Genomic DNA, 13,159 nt, shown 5'->3' on the forward strand with positions numbered 1-13,159 from the left:
TATATGAACATACCATACCTCTCACTGCAATAATACTAGCTCTTAATTCTTTATAATCAACTGTTTGTAAATGTCATTGAGCCTGTCCTTCTCCACTTTAACCTCTCCCCCCCCCCTTTTGAAGTGATTAAAACCATGAAGGGAACCTTGATTTCTTCCCCTCTTCCTCACCTTCCATGCCCACCCCCCCTTTTTTTCTTTTTTCTTTCTTTCTTTTTTCTTTTATTTTTTATTTTTTTTTTTATACAGGGTTTCTCTGTGTAGTCCTGGCTGTCCTGGAACTCACTCTGTAGACCAGGCTGGCCTCAAACTCAAAAATCCGCCTGCCTCTGCCTCCCAAGCGCTGGGATTAAAGGCATGTGCCACCACTGCCCGGCTACCATGGCCATTTTTGGTAATATTATATCAGCAGGTATGAAACATTATGAGATTAAGTGGCTCAGTTTTAGCTACAAACTGGATGGCAACCCTTTAGACATCTGTGTATGTTGCTTACACCATAGAGAAGCCTAGGGTGATGCTAGCCTTGGATGCTTGATCCTCCTGTGTCAGCCTCTCAAGTGCTGGGGATACAGCAAAATACAGCAGAGGAAGTACTGACAATTAAAGGAACATCCAGACATGTGGACAAGAGTTGACACACTACTGGAATTTTCATTGAATATAAACATGCCATTTTGGAAAATGTGTTAAGAAGATTCTCCCGAGGAAGTGATCAGGAGCTGCTTGCATAGAACTAACTCCCATCAGTTGGCCTCTGCCACATTAAAGTACAAAACCGCAGATGCACACACAAAAATAAATAAATAAATAAATAGGCCACTGAGTGGGTATGTTGTTCATTTGTGAACCTTCATTAACTCAAAGTGAAATGGCTGAAAATATTTATCCTGTTGGAATAGGTTGCATCATTTTGTAAACGACTCTTTAAAAAGCAAAGACAAAAACAACATCAAGATAAATGGTTGAGCCGTTTCTGAGGTAGAGCTCCTTCTCTCATTCGTATACAGTAACCACACAACTGATGAAAGGCTGGATCCCAAGCACAGCAAGTAGAAAGCCTGTGCTTGTGAGCAACTGTGGAGTGTCCTCCCCACGTCCTCAGGTCTGGCTCTGCTTGCGGATCTGATTTCTGGCCAGGTATAGTAGTGGAGTGTGGCTTGCACTGAAATCCTCAGAGGTAAACGTGGCTCTTTTCAGGGTGGCACTGAGAGCAGAGCTGAAAGGCCTCTGAGCCATGTGGAAGATCAAAGATGGGCAGAAGATGAAGCCATGTACTCTCATGGTGTGCTGGCCAGTCCCTTGTGCAAGAGAAGATCTGGATCCATGACACAAAGCCAGTCATTGACAAGTTAGACCGAAAGACTGGCCTCTTGGGGACAGAATGCATGACATGGGAACACCTTTTCACCATCAGCAACGAACGAACAAGCAAAGGGCAATGCACAGGAGACGCCAACATGAGCAATATGTTCACAAAACTTTATTCAGTACAAAAATTTAAAGTACAAAAATTTCTCTCTCTCAATTTCTCTCGTTATCTTATTAAAAACAGAATCAAACAGAACTCTGGGTTCTAGGAACAGGGATAGTCTTCTCAGGACTTCAGTGTCCTGGTGGTGGCCATCTTGTTTTTTCCATGATGTGGACAGTGACACTCAGGCCTGACTTGTACCTCAGTCCACAGCATAATGCACAGCTTAGGAGGTGGCTTTAAATAGGTGTTCTAACTCCATGCTGGGCTCCCAGAGGGACTCCCACACCCCACGTACTTGCTCGGAGCAGGTACCACTGACTACAAAGTCAGCAGTTATCATGGTACAGCTGAAGCAAATGAGAGTACTTAAAAGTCTTTCGGTCTAACCTATCAATGACTGGCTTTGTGTCATGGGTCCAGATCTTCTCTTGCACAAGGGACTGGCCAGCATACCACGAGAGTACATGGCTTCATCTTCTGCCCATCCTTCAATTTATACAGGTTCAGCCACAACTCCAGGTGCTAAGCCATTGTCTGTCTGTCAGTGGTGAGCCTGGCTAGTCACCCATGGAAAAGATCTGAGAGTCTGTGGTCACAATCTGGGCCTGGGCCTGCAGCACCTATCTCCAGCAATGGACACACAATTCTTTCCCTACTGAACACTAATAGACATGATTTTAATGCTAGGACCCTGATTGCTACTGCAATTCCAAAACCAGCTCTGGCCTTCCTATTTTATTCCCCTTAATACTCCACTAAAAGTAGTTTCTAATTCTGTCATTTTAAAACAGCATTAGAATAGAGGTTAAGAGGAAAACATTTAAAGACTACGCAGGCTCCTTTAGGAAAGTCTGGAATCTTCCCTGTTCTAATTCCCTTCTGCTGTGCATGCTCTATGCAGTTCAGGATGACCTGGGCCTGTGTGACAGAGAACTAAGACATATAAACTTACAACAGGAAGCTGGTGGTAGTGGCACACGCCTTTAATTCCAGCACTCGGGAGGCAGAGGCAGGTGGATCTCTTGAGTTGGAGACCAACCAGGTCTACAGAGTGAGTGCCAGGCCAGCCAGAACTGAAAAACCTTGTCTGGGGGGAGAAAGCTTGTCTGGGTGGGGTGGTGGTGGGAGATAATGTTATAGGAGAGTCCCTCCAAAGAACATGTAGCAATGTCTAGAGTTATTTTTGTCACACCTGGTGGGTGTTGTGGGGTTGACTTGTACTATTGGCATCTTGTAGATGGTGGCCAGGAATGTTCCCAAATATCCTACAGGATAGCCCAACAAAAGAGGATGGAGTTCCAACTAGTCCCAAAATGGCCAACAAGGCCAAAGTGGCTTTGCAGCCCATCCCAGCAGCGCTAAGTGTCTGAAGTTGGAAAGGATTCACTTCATGGCCTGTGACTAGCAGGTGCCAGCAGTGACTGCCACTGGCATTGGTGGCTTCAGTCTTCTATCCTAGCTCCTTCACTCACTTGTAGGTTGACTATGGGCTTCCTAAAGGCACAACGAGCAGGTTCTGAAGCTGTTTTTTTTCGATTCGTGGCACACAGAAGAAACATATTTCTACAGTACACTGGAGTAAACTGAGGAGACAGTTTATTGAGCACAGTGAGCAGTGTAAGGTGTCAGTCATATCCAGGGAGGAAGAGATGGTGTTTCCTGATCAGTGTTTCCTGCACATCTGTTCCCTGTGTGGGGTATGCAGGCTAGGAAACTGCATGAAGCACCAGCATGGCAGGAGAAACTTTAGAAACTTATAGTAGGTTTTTACAGTAGTTGCAATCAGCAGAAGTTCTGTGATAACAGCCAGTACCTGAAGATCTCTCTCTGCCCTGTACTTTTTTTCTCCTTAGTACTCCTTAAAAATTCCTCATTAATTGATCATCTGATAGACTAGAATTGCATGTGATTTTTAAAGCTTAAAGTGACAGTACAACATTGGATGCTAAAGTTAACAGATCCTATAAGTTTTAGAAGAGCCCTGGCTCATAGAAGGCATTTGAGCAGAACTGTACTGCACTCGCAGTACATGAAACAGTAAGCTAGCTGATTTTACATTCTTTGAATGTTTTTTTTGTTTCTTTGTTTCCCCCTTGCCCAGAGAAACCACAGGAAACCGAGCAAATAACCTAAGTGAAGACTATGACACAAGCCGAACGAAGCAGGCCATCTTCCCCGCAACATTTCCTCTCCCTTTCAAAACCCAATAGGCTGTTCTTTTTATTTTTTTCCTCCTATTAGTTCTGGACCATTCAGCAGTCTTCATGCTTGTACGTTCTGAAGGATCATTGTGGGCTTCAGATTTCTCTTCCCATTCACCAGTTCCAAAATGCATGACACTGCGTGCTCAGATGCAGAGCTCATACTGAGAGAGTCCTGAAGGCTAGGGGGCAAAAGGGGCTTGTGCACCAGATGAACAGTTTGGTTCCCACTGCCCAGGCTTAGCTCTGGCTGGCATGAATCAAGTGGTTCAGCAGGTCTATCCTATGACACTGGTCAAGGGCCTGGGCCAACTTCCCCACTGTGGCCCCCTTGGTGCCTTCCCTCATCAGCCACTTCTGAAGCATTTGGTAAACTTTCTCTTTCAGTCCATCTCTTTCATAGTCATGGTCAATTTCATCGATCTGAGACTCAGTGAAGCCCAGCTTTCGGGCACAGTTTTTCCACTGCCTTCCTAGGTTTTCCCTGATAGGGTTCAGGTGTTTATCAGTCAGACTGGTGGCGTTATCTGTTAAATAGAAAAGAGAAGAAGCATCAGGCTGCAGCCCATTGCTGTAAAGGCCCAGGAAAGTAAAGAATTTGAAGAGACATAGAAAAAATTTTTTTTGTTTTGTTTTGAGACAATCTTGCTTTGTAGCCCCTTTGTCTCCCTGGGACTGGGATTATAGTGTGCATGCCTGGTGATAACTGTTATAGACTTGTTGGACAATACTTGACCTAACTGTAGCCATTAAGGAGTCTTCATATGAATTAAATAGAGTGCTGCTTCCTTCTTGGCAGATGTGCAGCTTCCTGAGCCATAACTAATATCTTCATGAGCAAATGCCCTATATGGCTAGCTGTTCTATTCAACTCCCACTTGAGTCCTGTTCTAGTTAGACTAACTAGATGCAATGGGCAGTGGTGGTGGGGCAGGGAAACTGTCAGCTTACACAGGGCATAGTCCAAGCTACCCATTTCTAGACAGTTCACTTTCCTCTTAACAAGGACACTGAGACAAATGTAACCTTCATTTAATTACTATGTCTTCCCTTATCTCTTAGTGGATGAGAAAATAAACTTTTCAAGGTTTTCTCTGTCTATCAAATCAAAGACCCTTCATTTTATATATACACGGCCTTTCTCTAGCCATTAGCTCCATCACCTTAGATGTTCATAAAAATAATACATAAAGGGAACACATGAAGATAAGAAATGGCCCAGTATGGTGGTACATGCCTTTAATCCCAGTACTTGGGAGACAGAAGCAGGTGGGTTTATTTGAGTTCAAGGCCATCCTGATCTATAGAACAAGTTCTAGGGCAACCAGGGCTATATGTGTCTGTGTGTGTACACACACACACACACACACACACACACACACACACACACGGTGGTGGTGGAGAAGGAAATAAAGATAGAAAGATATAGAGAGGAGACAGAGGGAGAGAGGAAGAAGAAGGAAGGGAGGGAGGGAGGGAGAAAGGGAGGGAGAAGGAGAGCACATCTCAAGAAAGAAAAGAGAAAGTCACTGTAGTAGTCTTTCATTCTCACGCCACCTCAGAAGGCTGACTCTAAGGGAAAACCCACCTTGTTTCTCCCTCAGCTCCCAGTCTTTCTTCAGTACCATAGTGCTGAGTCTGTCAACTATGGAAGCAGACTGAGAACCTCCTAAGATAACTGTAAATCACCAGTCTCTGTAAGAGCCTTGGGTGTCAAAAGATTACTCCAGCTCCTCAAAACCTAAGAACCCATCTCCCAGGCATTTTGAAGATCACTCGTCAAGGAATAGTACAGGGATTCATGTGGCCGGTGGGCCAAGTCTGGTTTCTGCTTTTTGTAAATAGTTTCAGGAACCATATCTGTCCTTATCCTTGTGTAAATTACCTGTGGCTGCTTCTGCACTCCAATAGAGAGAGGCCTCAGGGTCAGCAGAGTCTTGCCTGTTAAGTGCCCCTTCATAGGAAAAAAAGTGCCAACCCCTAAGTATATCAGAAAGTTGAATTCTGGTTTCCTTCTGAGACAGGGTCTTGCTATAGCCAGGGTGGCCTGGGACTCACCATCTTCCCACGTTAACTGTCCTAGTGATGGAGTATTGGCATACATCACCACACATGGCAGGGAACTGTGGGCGCCTCTGAGCATTCTTGATTTGTTTACACAGTGCTATGGAGGGCACAATCTCCTGTACTTTACAGAATCCCTTTGCTGTAGAGCCAAGGGAGCTATTTCCCTAAGTCTGAACAGGATCGTGGATGATAGTTTAACATTCACAGGCAGTGCCCTGCTTTCAACTCACACTGATTAGTTTAAGCTTTATAGCACCACCACCAATTAGATACTGTGATTCTCCCTGTGTTAAAAAAATAGATTACAAAGGATTAAAAACTGCTGAGTAGCGGCTGGAGTAGACGGCTCAGCAGTTAAGAGCACTTGTTACAGAGCTCACAACTATCCATGACTCCAGTTCCAAAGGATCTGACACCCTCTTCTGACCTCTGTAGACACCAGGTGTGCATGGAGTACATGAAGACAAAACAGTCAGACAAATAATATATAAACCTAAAAAAGTTAAGGCAGAAACATAGAATAACTCAGGGAGAATCTTAAAAGAAACCTTAAGATTCTATTATGTTCCACTCAAGAAGTAAAAATAGTCAAGAGTTGTCTAAGTCATAAGATACTACACCCCTTAAAAAAAGTTCCCTTCAATGTTGGGGACTGAGTTCAAGGCTTCATCCATGCCAGGCAGGCAATCTACCATAGCTATACTTCAGCCCAACATTGGTCCTTAAGAAGCTTACCGAAGATGGCTTGGTGCCTGAAAGCTGACTCTTCTTTGCACATGTTTGGTAGTTGTGAACTCAGTCCAAGATCCATATAATTGTAGTTTCCAACCTGAATACCAGAACTATTGAATATAGTACATCTTATGGAGTCATCTGAATAAAAAAACAAATATAGGTAAGTGCATGGGATTGAAAGCAAGAGAAAATACATGGCACATAAAGGTATGGGGCTTTATTACAGATGTTCAGCTGCTTATCCTATGATACCCTTAACAGTCATTGTTGGGAGTCGACTTTTAGCAGAAAGCGGCTATCAGCTTTGCAGCCATCTCAAGCCATATACCCTGACGTGACACTTGTTTTTCAACAGCCTACAACAGCTATCCCACATATGATTCCCACAGATTTTGTTTTGCTGTTTACTGCCCCCAGCTGCAAGGCGTATGGTGCACATGCTATCCACGCTATAGACGCCTGTAAGGCTTACGTCATATCCACACCTGTAAGGCACATGATATTCACGAGCCTACAAGACACGTGGCAAAAGCCTATAAATACCCCAGATTTCCCTTCAATAGAGAGAATATGGGAGACAATGAGAGGAGACATGGAAGAGAATACGGGAGACAATGAGAAAGACAATAAAGGAGAGAGAGACACAATAAACGAGACTTGAGACTTGACCACACACCCTGTCTTGTCGCCTGCCCCACACTCTTCTCTCGCTAGACCCAGACCTGCGGAACAGAGCGGGTCGATACAGTTTGGCCGCCCAACGTAGGGCAGCTCGGCCGTTACAGTCATTTCTTTATAATGTGGCTTCTTGACTTCACAACCATTAACAAAAGACATCAGTGTCAACAAGAATGTGGGAATATGAAGGATTTATACATTGTTGGGAATGAAAATCATATAACCAATGTAGATGACAGTATTTTCTTAAAAATTAAAGATAGAATTACCATGATTCAGTAATTCCATTCTAGGTATGTATGTACACATACACACACATAGAGAGACACAGAGACAGACAGACTGCCTAACGATGTCTACATCCATGCTTACAGCGACACCACTCAAAACAATAGATAGCATCCCAAGTGCTACTTTATTCTCCTTTCCCACTTACTGGTAACCCATCCTCCTTATATGGCAGTTAGCGTTAGAAAGCTCACACTCGTTAGTTATACCTGGTCACAGAAGCAAGGAAAAGAATCGAGCTGCAGTGAGAAATATGATCTGTTCATCTACTAAGTTGGTGGTCTATGAGATCCTCCTTAGGGCATAGTAATTCCATGACCAACTGTGAACTGAGATCCCCTACTACTGGCAAAGACTCAGCATCATTAAGGGATCTATTATTGGCAGGACTGAGGCCTAAAGAGAGAGTAAGGACTCCTGCAGCAAACTAGTAAGATTGGGCTACTCACATGGAGACAGGACCAGAAAACAACACATTAACTATTGGTTCTGAATGCTTTCCAAAGACTCAGACTCAAGCTCCATGAGGAAAAAACTCAGGCTGCTTATGGTACAGCTCTCCAGAAGCCTGGTACAAAGCAAGAAGTACTCTAGAGATTTTTATTGAATTAGTCACAAATGATTAAAATACAATGGCGACACAAGCCATCTTAGCTGAAAAGGAAACGATAGTATGTCTAATGAGTGTATGTATGGTATAGACCTCACTTAATACCTAGTCCACCCATGTGCTTCCCACAGAGCTTACAGGAAAACCTACAGAAAAGGCAGGAAACTTTGGGGAATTTGTCATTTTGAAAGAAACTGGTCTTTCGTGTGCTTGTCTGTATCAAGGACCACAGGGCCTCATGCAGGCTAGGCCAGCTCTGTTCCACTGAGCTACACGCAGCCAGCTCAGAAAGTTCTGTGGTTCTCAAAGCTTCTTCTTCATATTTGGTTCCAGGATTCCTAGGATTCAGTACAGCTATTGCTAACATCTGGATAAGTGAAAGGTTATTGATGACATCTGGTTAAGTGAGGGAAGCATGGGAACTATTATTTAGTAATAATGATGAATACTAAATCACTTCAATGCTAAAGTATTAGAAACTACATCAACTAGCTTGGATCTTACCCGAGAGAGCTATAAAAGATGAAAACCACCTTTCTTACTACAAACTGTAGTCTATATCTAAATAAGAAACAAAAATACCTAAGACTTCTTTCTTACACTCAGAAGACAAGCAAGATAAAAGAATTTAAGAAAGTACTTTCCACTTATTGGAGTGGCTGGGTATCTTGAGCTTAGTATCTCACAGAGGCTAAAGTGAGATGCCCATCAGTTATAAGGATCTATAATCCACACTGGAGGCATCTGTGATGAGTCACATGCAAACACAATCACATACCAAGTGGTCTGATGGAGACCACTTCAATGTGGAAGGCTGCACCTGCCCACTACAGGCTCTAAGTAACATATTCTTAGTCCCCATCAATAACTGAGGATCAGTGACAATGCTAGTGGTGCTTCATTCTCAGGGGTGAAAAAGGCCAAGATGGGGACTATTAAAAATTCACTTACCTGTTAGTGGCAAGGATAAGTATGGCATGGTGGATGTGTTTCCCAGTACGTTGGTCTCGGGCACTGGAGTTTTATAAGGATTATACATTTGACTTGGATTTGGCCGATACCAAACTCCTGTACCTGTAGTTCCAAACCCAGGCTGATTATAGAATCCATTGTTCCAAAGCGGCACTTGTGTTTGGCTGGCTGGCCCTGACAGCTGGGGTGCTGCATTTCCATGACTGGTTGTGCTGGGATCGGTTCGACCTTTTGCTCCTGCACTCCAAACACTCTCTCGAGCTCTCTGCTGTGCAAAGGGGTCATGGGACACCCTTCGTTTCCTTTCCTCCTCTCTGTTGTAAGCCTCATTCTGCCTTGGCTGCGGTTTTGTCTGTTTATCCACGAATTCTCCAAAAGCATGGTAGCTGGCTTCCTCTTGAAGCTTAGCCTGCACACTGCGCTCACTCTCTTCCTGTAGGAACTCTGGGGAGGAAGAAAACCAAGACTCCTCCACAGGCCCCATCTGGAGTCCCTGGGAACTGTGCAGTGAACCGGGTTGTTCTATAGTAGAGAAGAAATGATAAGTATAAAAAGTAAATAACACTTTTGTGAACCTGTCCTTGAGTGACATACTGAAAAAGGAATCATGAAAAGCATATAACAGCCGGGCAGTGGTGGCGCAAGCCTTTAATCCCAGCACTTGGGAGGCAGAGGCAGGCGGATTTCTGAGTTCGAGGCCAGCATAGTCTACAGAGTGAGTTCCAGGACAGCCAGAGCTACACAGAGAAACCCTGTCTCGAAAAAACCAAAAAAACCAAAAAAACAAAACAAAACAAAACAAAAAAAAAAAAAAAAAAAAAAAACAAAAAAAAAGGAAAGCATATAACAGTCCCCTTCCTATAAGTTTAGTATATAACCAGCAGGAATCCTGGCTGCCAAGGAAGAACATAAGGAAATTATCACAAGCAACAAAAGAGAGAGTGTTGTAGGGATGGCTGAGGCACCTTGAAACCATGTGGAGTCTAAAAAAAGGATCAGCTATGTCCTGGGCACACCCTATTGTTCTTTTGTTCTTGAAAAGCCTGTAGGAGGGCTGGAGAGATGGCTCAGTGATTCAAGGTACTTATTCTAGCTGAGGACTTAGGGTGGTTCACAACAACCTGTAACTAAAGTTCCAGATCTGATGCCCTCTTTTGGCTGCCATGGGCATTGTCCATATATGGCACACAGACTCAGACACACATACACCATATATATGTATATATGCTTGTGGGTGTGCAGGACTGGATGAGGTTAGGTAATTTGCTCCAGATGAGATGGCAGTGTCCTTGGTATCTCACACTGTCTTCCCTTTTGACATAATAGTAAAGCACCCCTGTGTGAATCTGAGACCAACTTTTCTGTAGTGCTCTGATCTCAAGGACTTTGCACCCACATGTGTCTCTGACTTCCTCCTGAACTGTCAACGTCTTTCTGTGAAATGCATTAAATCACTTGTGTCAGGACACTGTGATTTTGGTGAGCATACAGTTAAAAAGTATTTCTAAGATACAAGACTGAATTCTAGAGGACACATAAATTCTATTAAGTTAGTTGATTGATCTTACATTTTCTTCTGGTTTTCAGAAGTATTTTACGGTTAAAGTGAATGAATGAGTATGCAAATGAACAAATGGGTGTGTTACCTGAATTTGACCTGCTTGGAGGTAAGGGCACACAATCATACTGCAGAGAAAACGCTCTCTTCAAAACTGGGCTTTGACTTGGATACTCTTTCTATAAGTGAGAAGACACATACACACTTTAGTAACCAGTAGAAAATTATTCTGAAAAGAATCTGCCTCTTCACACCATCAAAACATTTCATATAAATTTAATAAACAGTAACTTTTCACAAACTAAACATTTTCCAAAGAGATAAACTGATACCTCAAATTAACAAAGTTGGAAGACTTATATTTCCTGATTTCAAAAGTTACCACAAAGATAAAAAATCAGAATGCTGATACTTACATAAAACAGACACACAGATCAAAGGTGCAGAAAAGGCAGTCTAGAAATACTCTCTATCCCCATTACATGGTTAACTGATGTTTGACCAGGGTGGCCTGGAACATTCACTGAGGGGAAAACTGGATATACACATATAAAAAATGAAGATGGACACTTTACCATATAAAAATTTAACTCAAAATACATCAGTGACTCAAATTTAAGGGCTCAAAGTATAATACTCTTAGAAGAAAGTACAGGAGAAAACAGTCATGATGCTGGTCCCTGCAACAATTTCCTGACCACGACACCAAAAGCACAGCTATCATGCAATCAAATCAAATTTATGTCACATCAAAATGAAAGTGTGTATCAGAAGAAACTGTTAAAAGAGTGAAAAGGCAACCCACAGGATGGGAAAATATTTGTAAATTATATATATATATTTGATAAGAGAATCTTCAGAATATATAAAGAATCTCTCCAACTCAACAACAGCAACAACAACAACGACCACCACCACCCCTACAAATAACCCAATTCAGAAACCTTCAAAGGGAGGGTTGTGGATATAACCTGGTTGTAGAATGTTGTCTAGTACGTGCAAGGTCCTGGTTGGATCCCAAGCACTGTAATATTCTAGCCAGGCACAGGGGTGGGAGACATCTATAACCCCAGCATGTGGGGTGGAGTCAGAAGGATTATGAGTTGGAGACGTGCTTTGGCTATTTAGTTTGACACTGTCAAACAAAACCAACATACAAACACCCCCAATGTGGAAAAAACTGAAGTAGTGTTTCTCCAAAGAAGATATATATGGGAACTAGAGGCAGCCCAGGAGAGACACTCAACTACCAGGAAATACCACTTTGCAGTGAGCAGAATGGTTCAAATAGAACACACAAAGGGTGAGCGCAGCATAAAAACATCGCATTTCTGAGGATATGGCAACTGAACTCCTACAGGCCGCTGCTAAAGAACATCAGATGGTTCTGATGCCATGGAAAATAGTTTTAAGGCTCATAGAAGTGAGACAGGATGTCTGCATGGTGTACCCATTCCATTCCTAAGTAAATAGCACAAAGAAATGGAAGCACAAACTTGGCCCCAAAACCTGTACACCAGTGTTTCCACGACACCATTCAACAGCAGCTCAGAGGATGTAACATCCCTGACATCTATCAAGAGGAGGGCCACAGACAACTGTGGTACTGTCCACACAGTGGTGTATTATTCAGAAGCAACATGAATGACATGGTAAACAAAATGCTTCTACAAATGTTTCCATTTGTATGGCTTTATTCCTGTGGGCTACCTAAAACAGGCAAATTCAGAGACAGGAAATAAAGACTCCCCAGAGGCTGGCGAGAGGGAGAAATAGGGACTTACTATTAGTAAGTTGAGTTTGTGTTTGGATGATAAAGCTCTAGAAAGGGGAAGTGCTGATGGCTAAGCAGTCCCGAGCTATACACTTCACATGGCTAGAAAAGTTAATTATATGCATATTTTATCACAATAAATACAAAATAGGGGTGCTTAATCATAGTATGCACAAGGTGCTAAGATCAATCCTCAGGATTAGGGGAAGGTGATAAGAAAGATAATATTCTTTATATAAATAATTTTTTATTAAAGAGAATATGAAATGTAAAAAAGTATATTTTTCAAAAGCCTACTAAAGATATAAGGTTAACATTTTTTATAACTTTCCTCCAAGATTTTTTCCTATTTATGTTTGTGTTTTGTTCGTAACAGAATATTAATATCAGTAAGTGGTTCAAAGTCATTTCCTGAATTATTCCTCGCATTATTTGGGAAGGAATGCCACAGCATATTGTATGTCTACACCTTGTAGCATTTTAAATATTGCTTTTACTTATCACAAAATTTAGCTTTAAGTATTGTCTTGTTTGGGTCAGAGTCTCACTAAGTAGCGCTATGTTGCTTTGGAACTCTGTGATGTTATATAGATCAGGTTTGTCTTGAACTCTCAGATATCTACTTGCCCCTGATTCCTGAGCACTGGGATTAAAGTATGTTACCATGCCTAGCATTTTCATGTATCTTTTAAACATTTTGTGAAAGTGATTTTTATAGTTATTTTTCAATAGACAATGTATTTAAGGAACAGTCTTGAAAATTCACACAGGTAGAACATCCAGAGCCACCTCTGTCTGG

General features: G+C 42.4%; 1 protein-coding gene across 3 annotated transcripts in view; it reads right to left on the reverse strand.

The window, feature by feature from the left end:
• Nucleotides 1-1,468: 1,468 nt before the first annotated feature.
• The window catches only part of Ripk1 (receptor interacting serine/threonine kinase 1), a 34,091-nt gene continuing 22,400 nt past the window's right edge, over nucleotides 1,469-13,159 (reverse strand). For all 3 annotated transcript variants that reach the window (XM_034510159.2, XM_034510160.2, XM_076939197.1), the window contains 4 exons: nucleotides 10,675-10,765; nucleotides 9,008-9,550; nucleotides 6,481-6,618; nucleotides 1,469-4,205 (listed from right to left, as the gene is read on the reverse strand). In XM_034510159.2, the coding sequence (XP_034366050.1) occupies nucleotides 3,919-4,205; nucleotides 6,481-6,618; nucleotides 9,008-9,550; nucleotides 10,675-10,765 (1,059 nt within the window). In that variant the 3' untranslated portion in view covers nucleotides 1,469-3,918. The remainder of the gene's footprint in view (nucleotides 4,206-6,480; nucleotides 6,619-9,007; nucleotides 9,551-10,674; nucleotides 10,766-13,159) is intronic.

Source organism: Arvicanthis niloticus, chromosome 8 (genome assembly GCF_011762505.2).
Source record: "Arvicanthis niloticus isolate mArvNil1 chromosome 8, mArvNil1.pat.X, whole genome shotgun sequence".
Taxonomy (NCBI): domain Eukaryota; kingdom Metazoa; phylum Chordata; class Mammalia; order Rodentia; family Muridae; genus Arvicanthis; species Arvicanthis niloticus.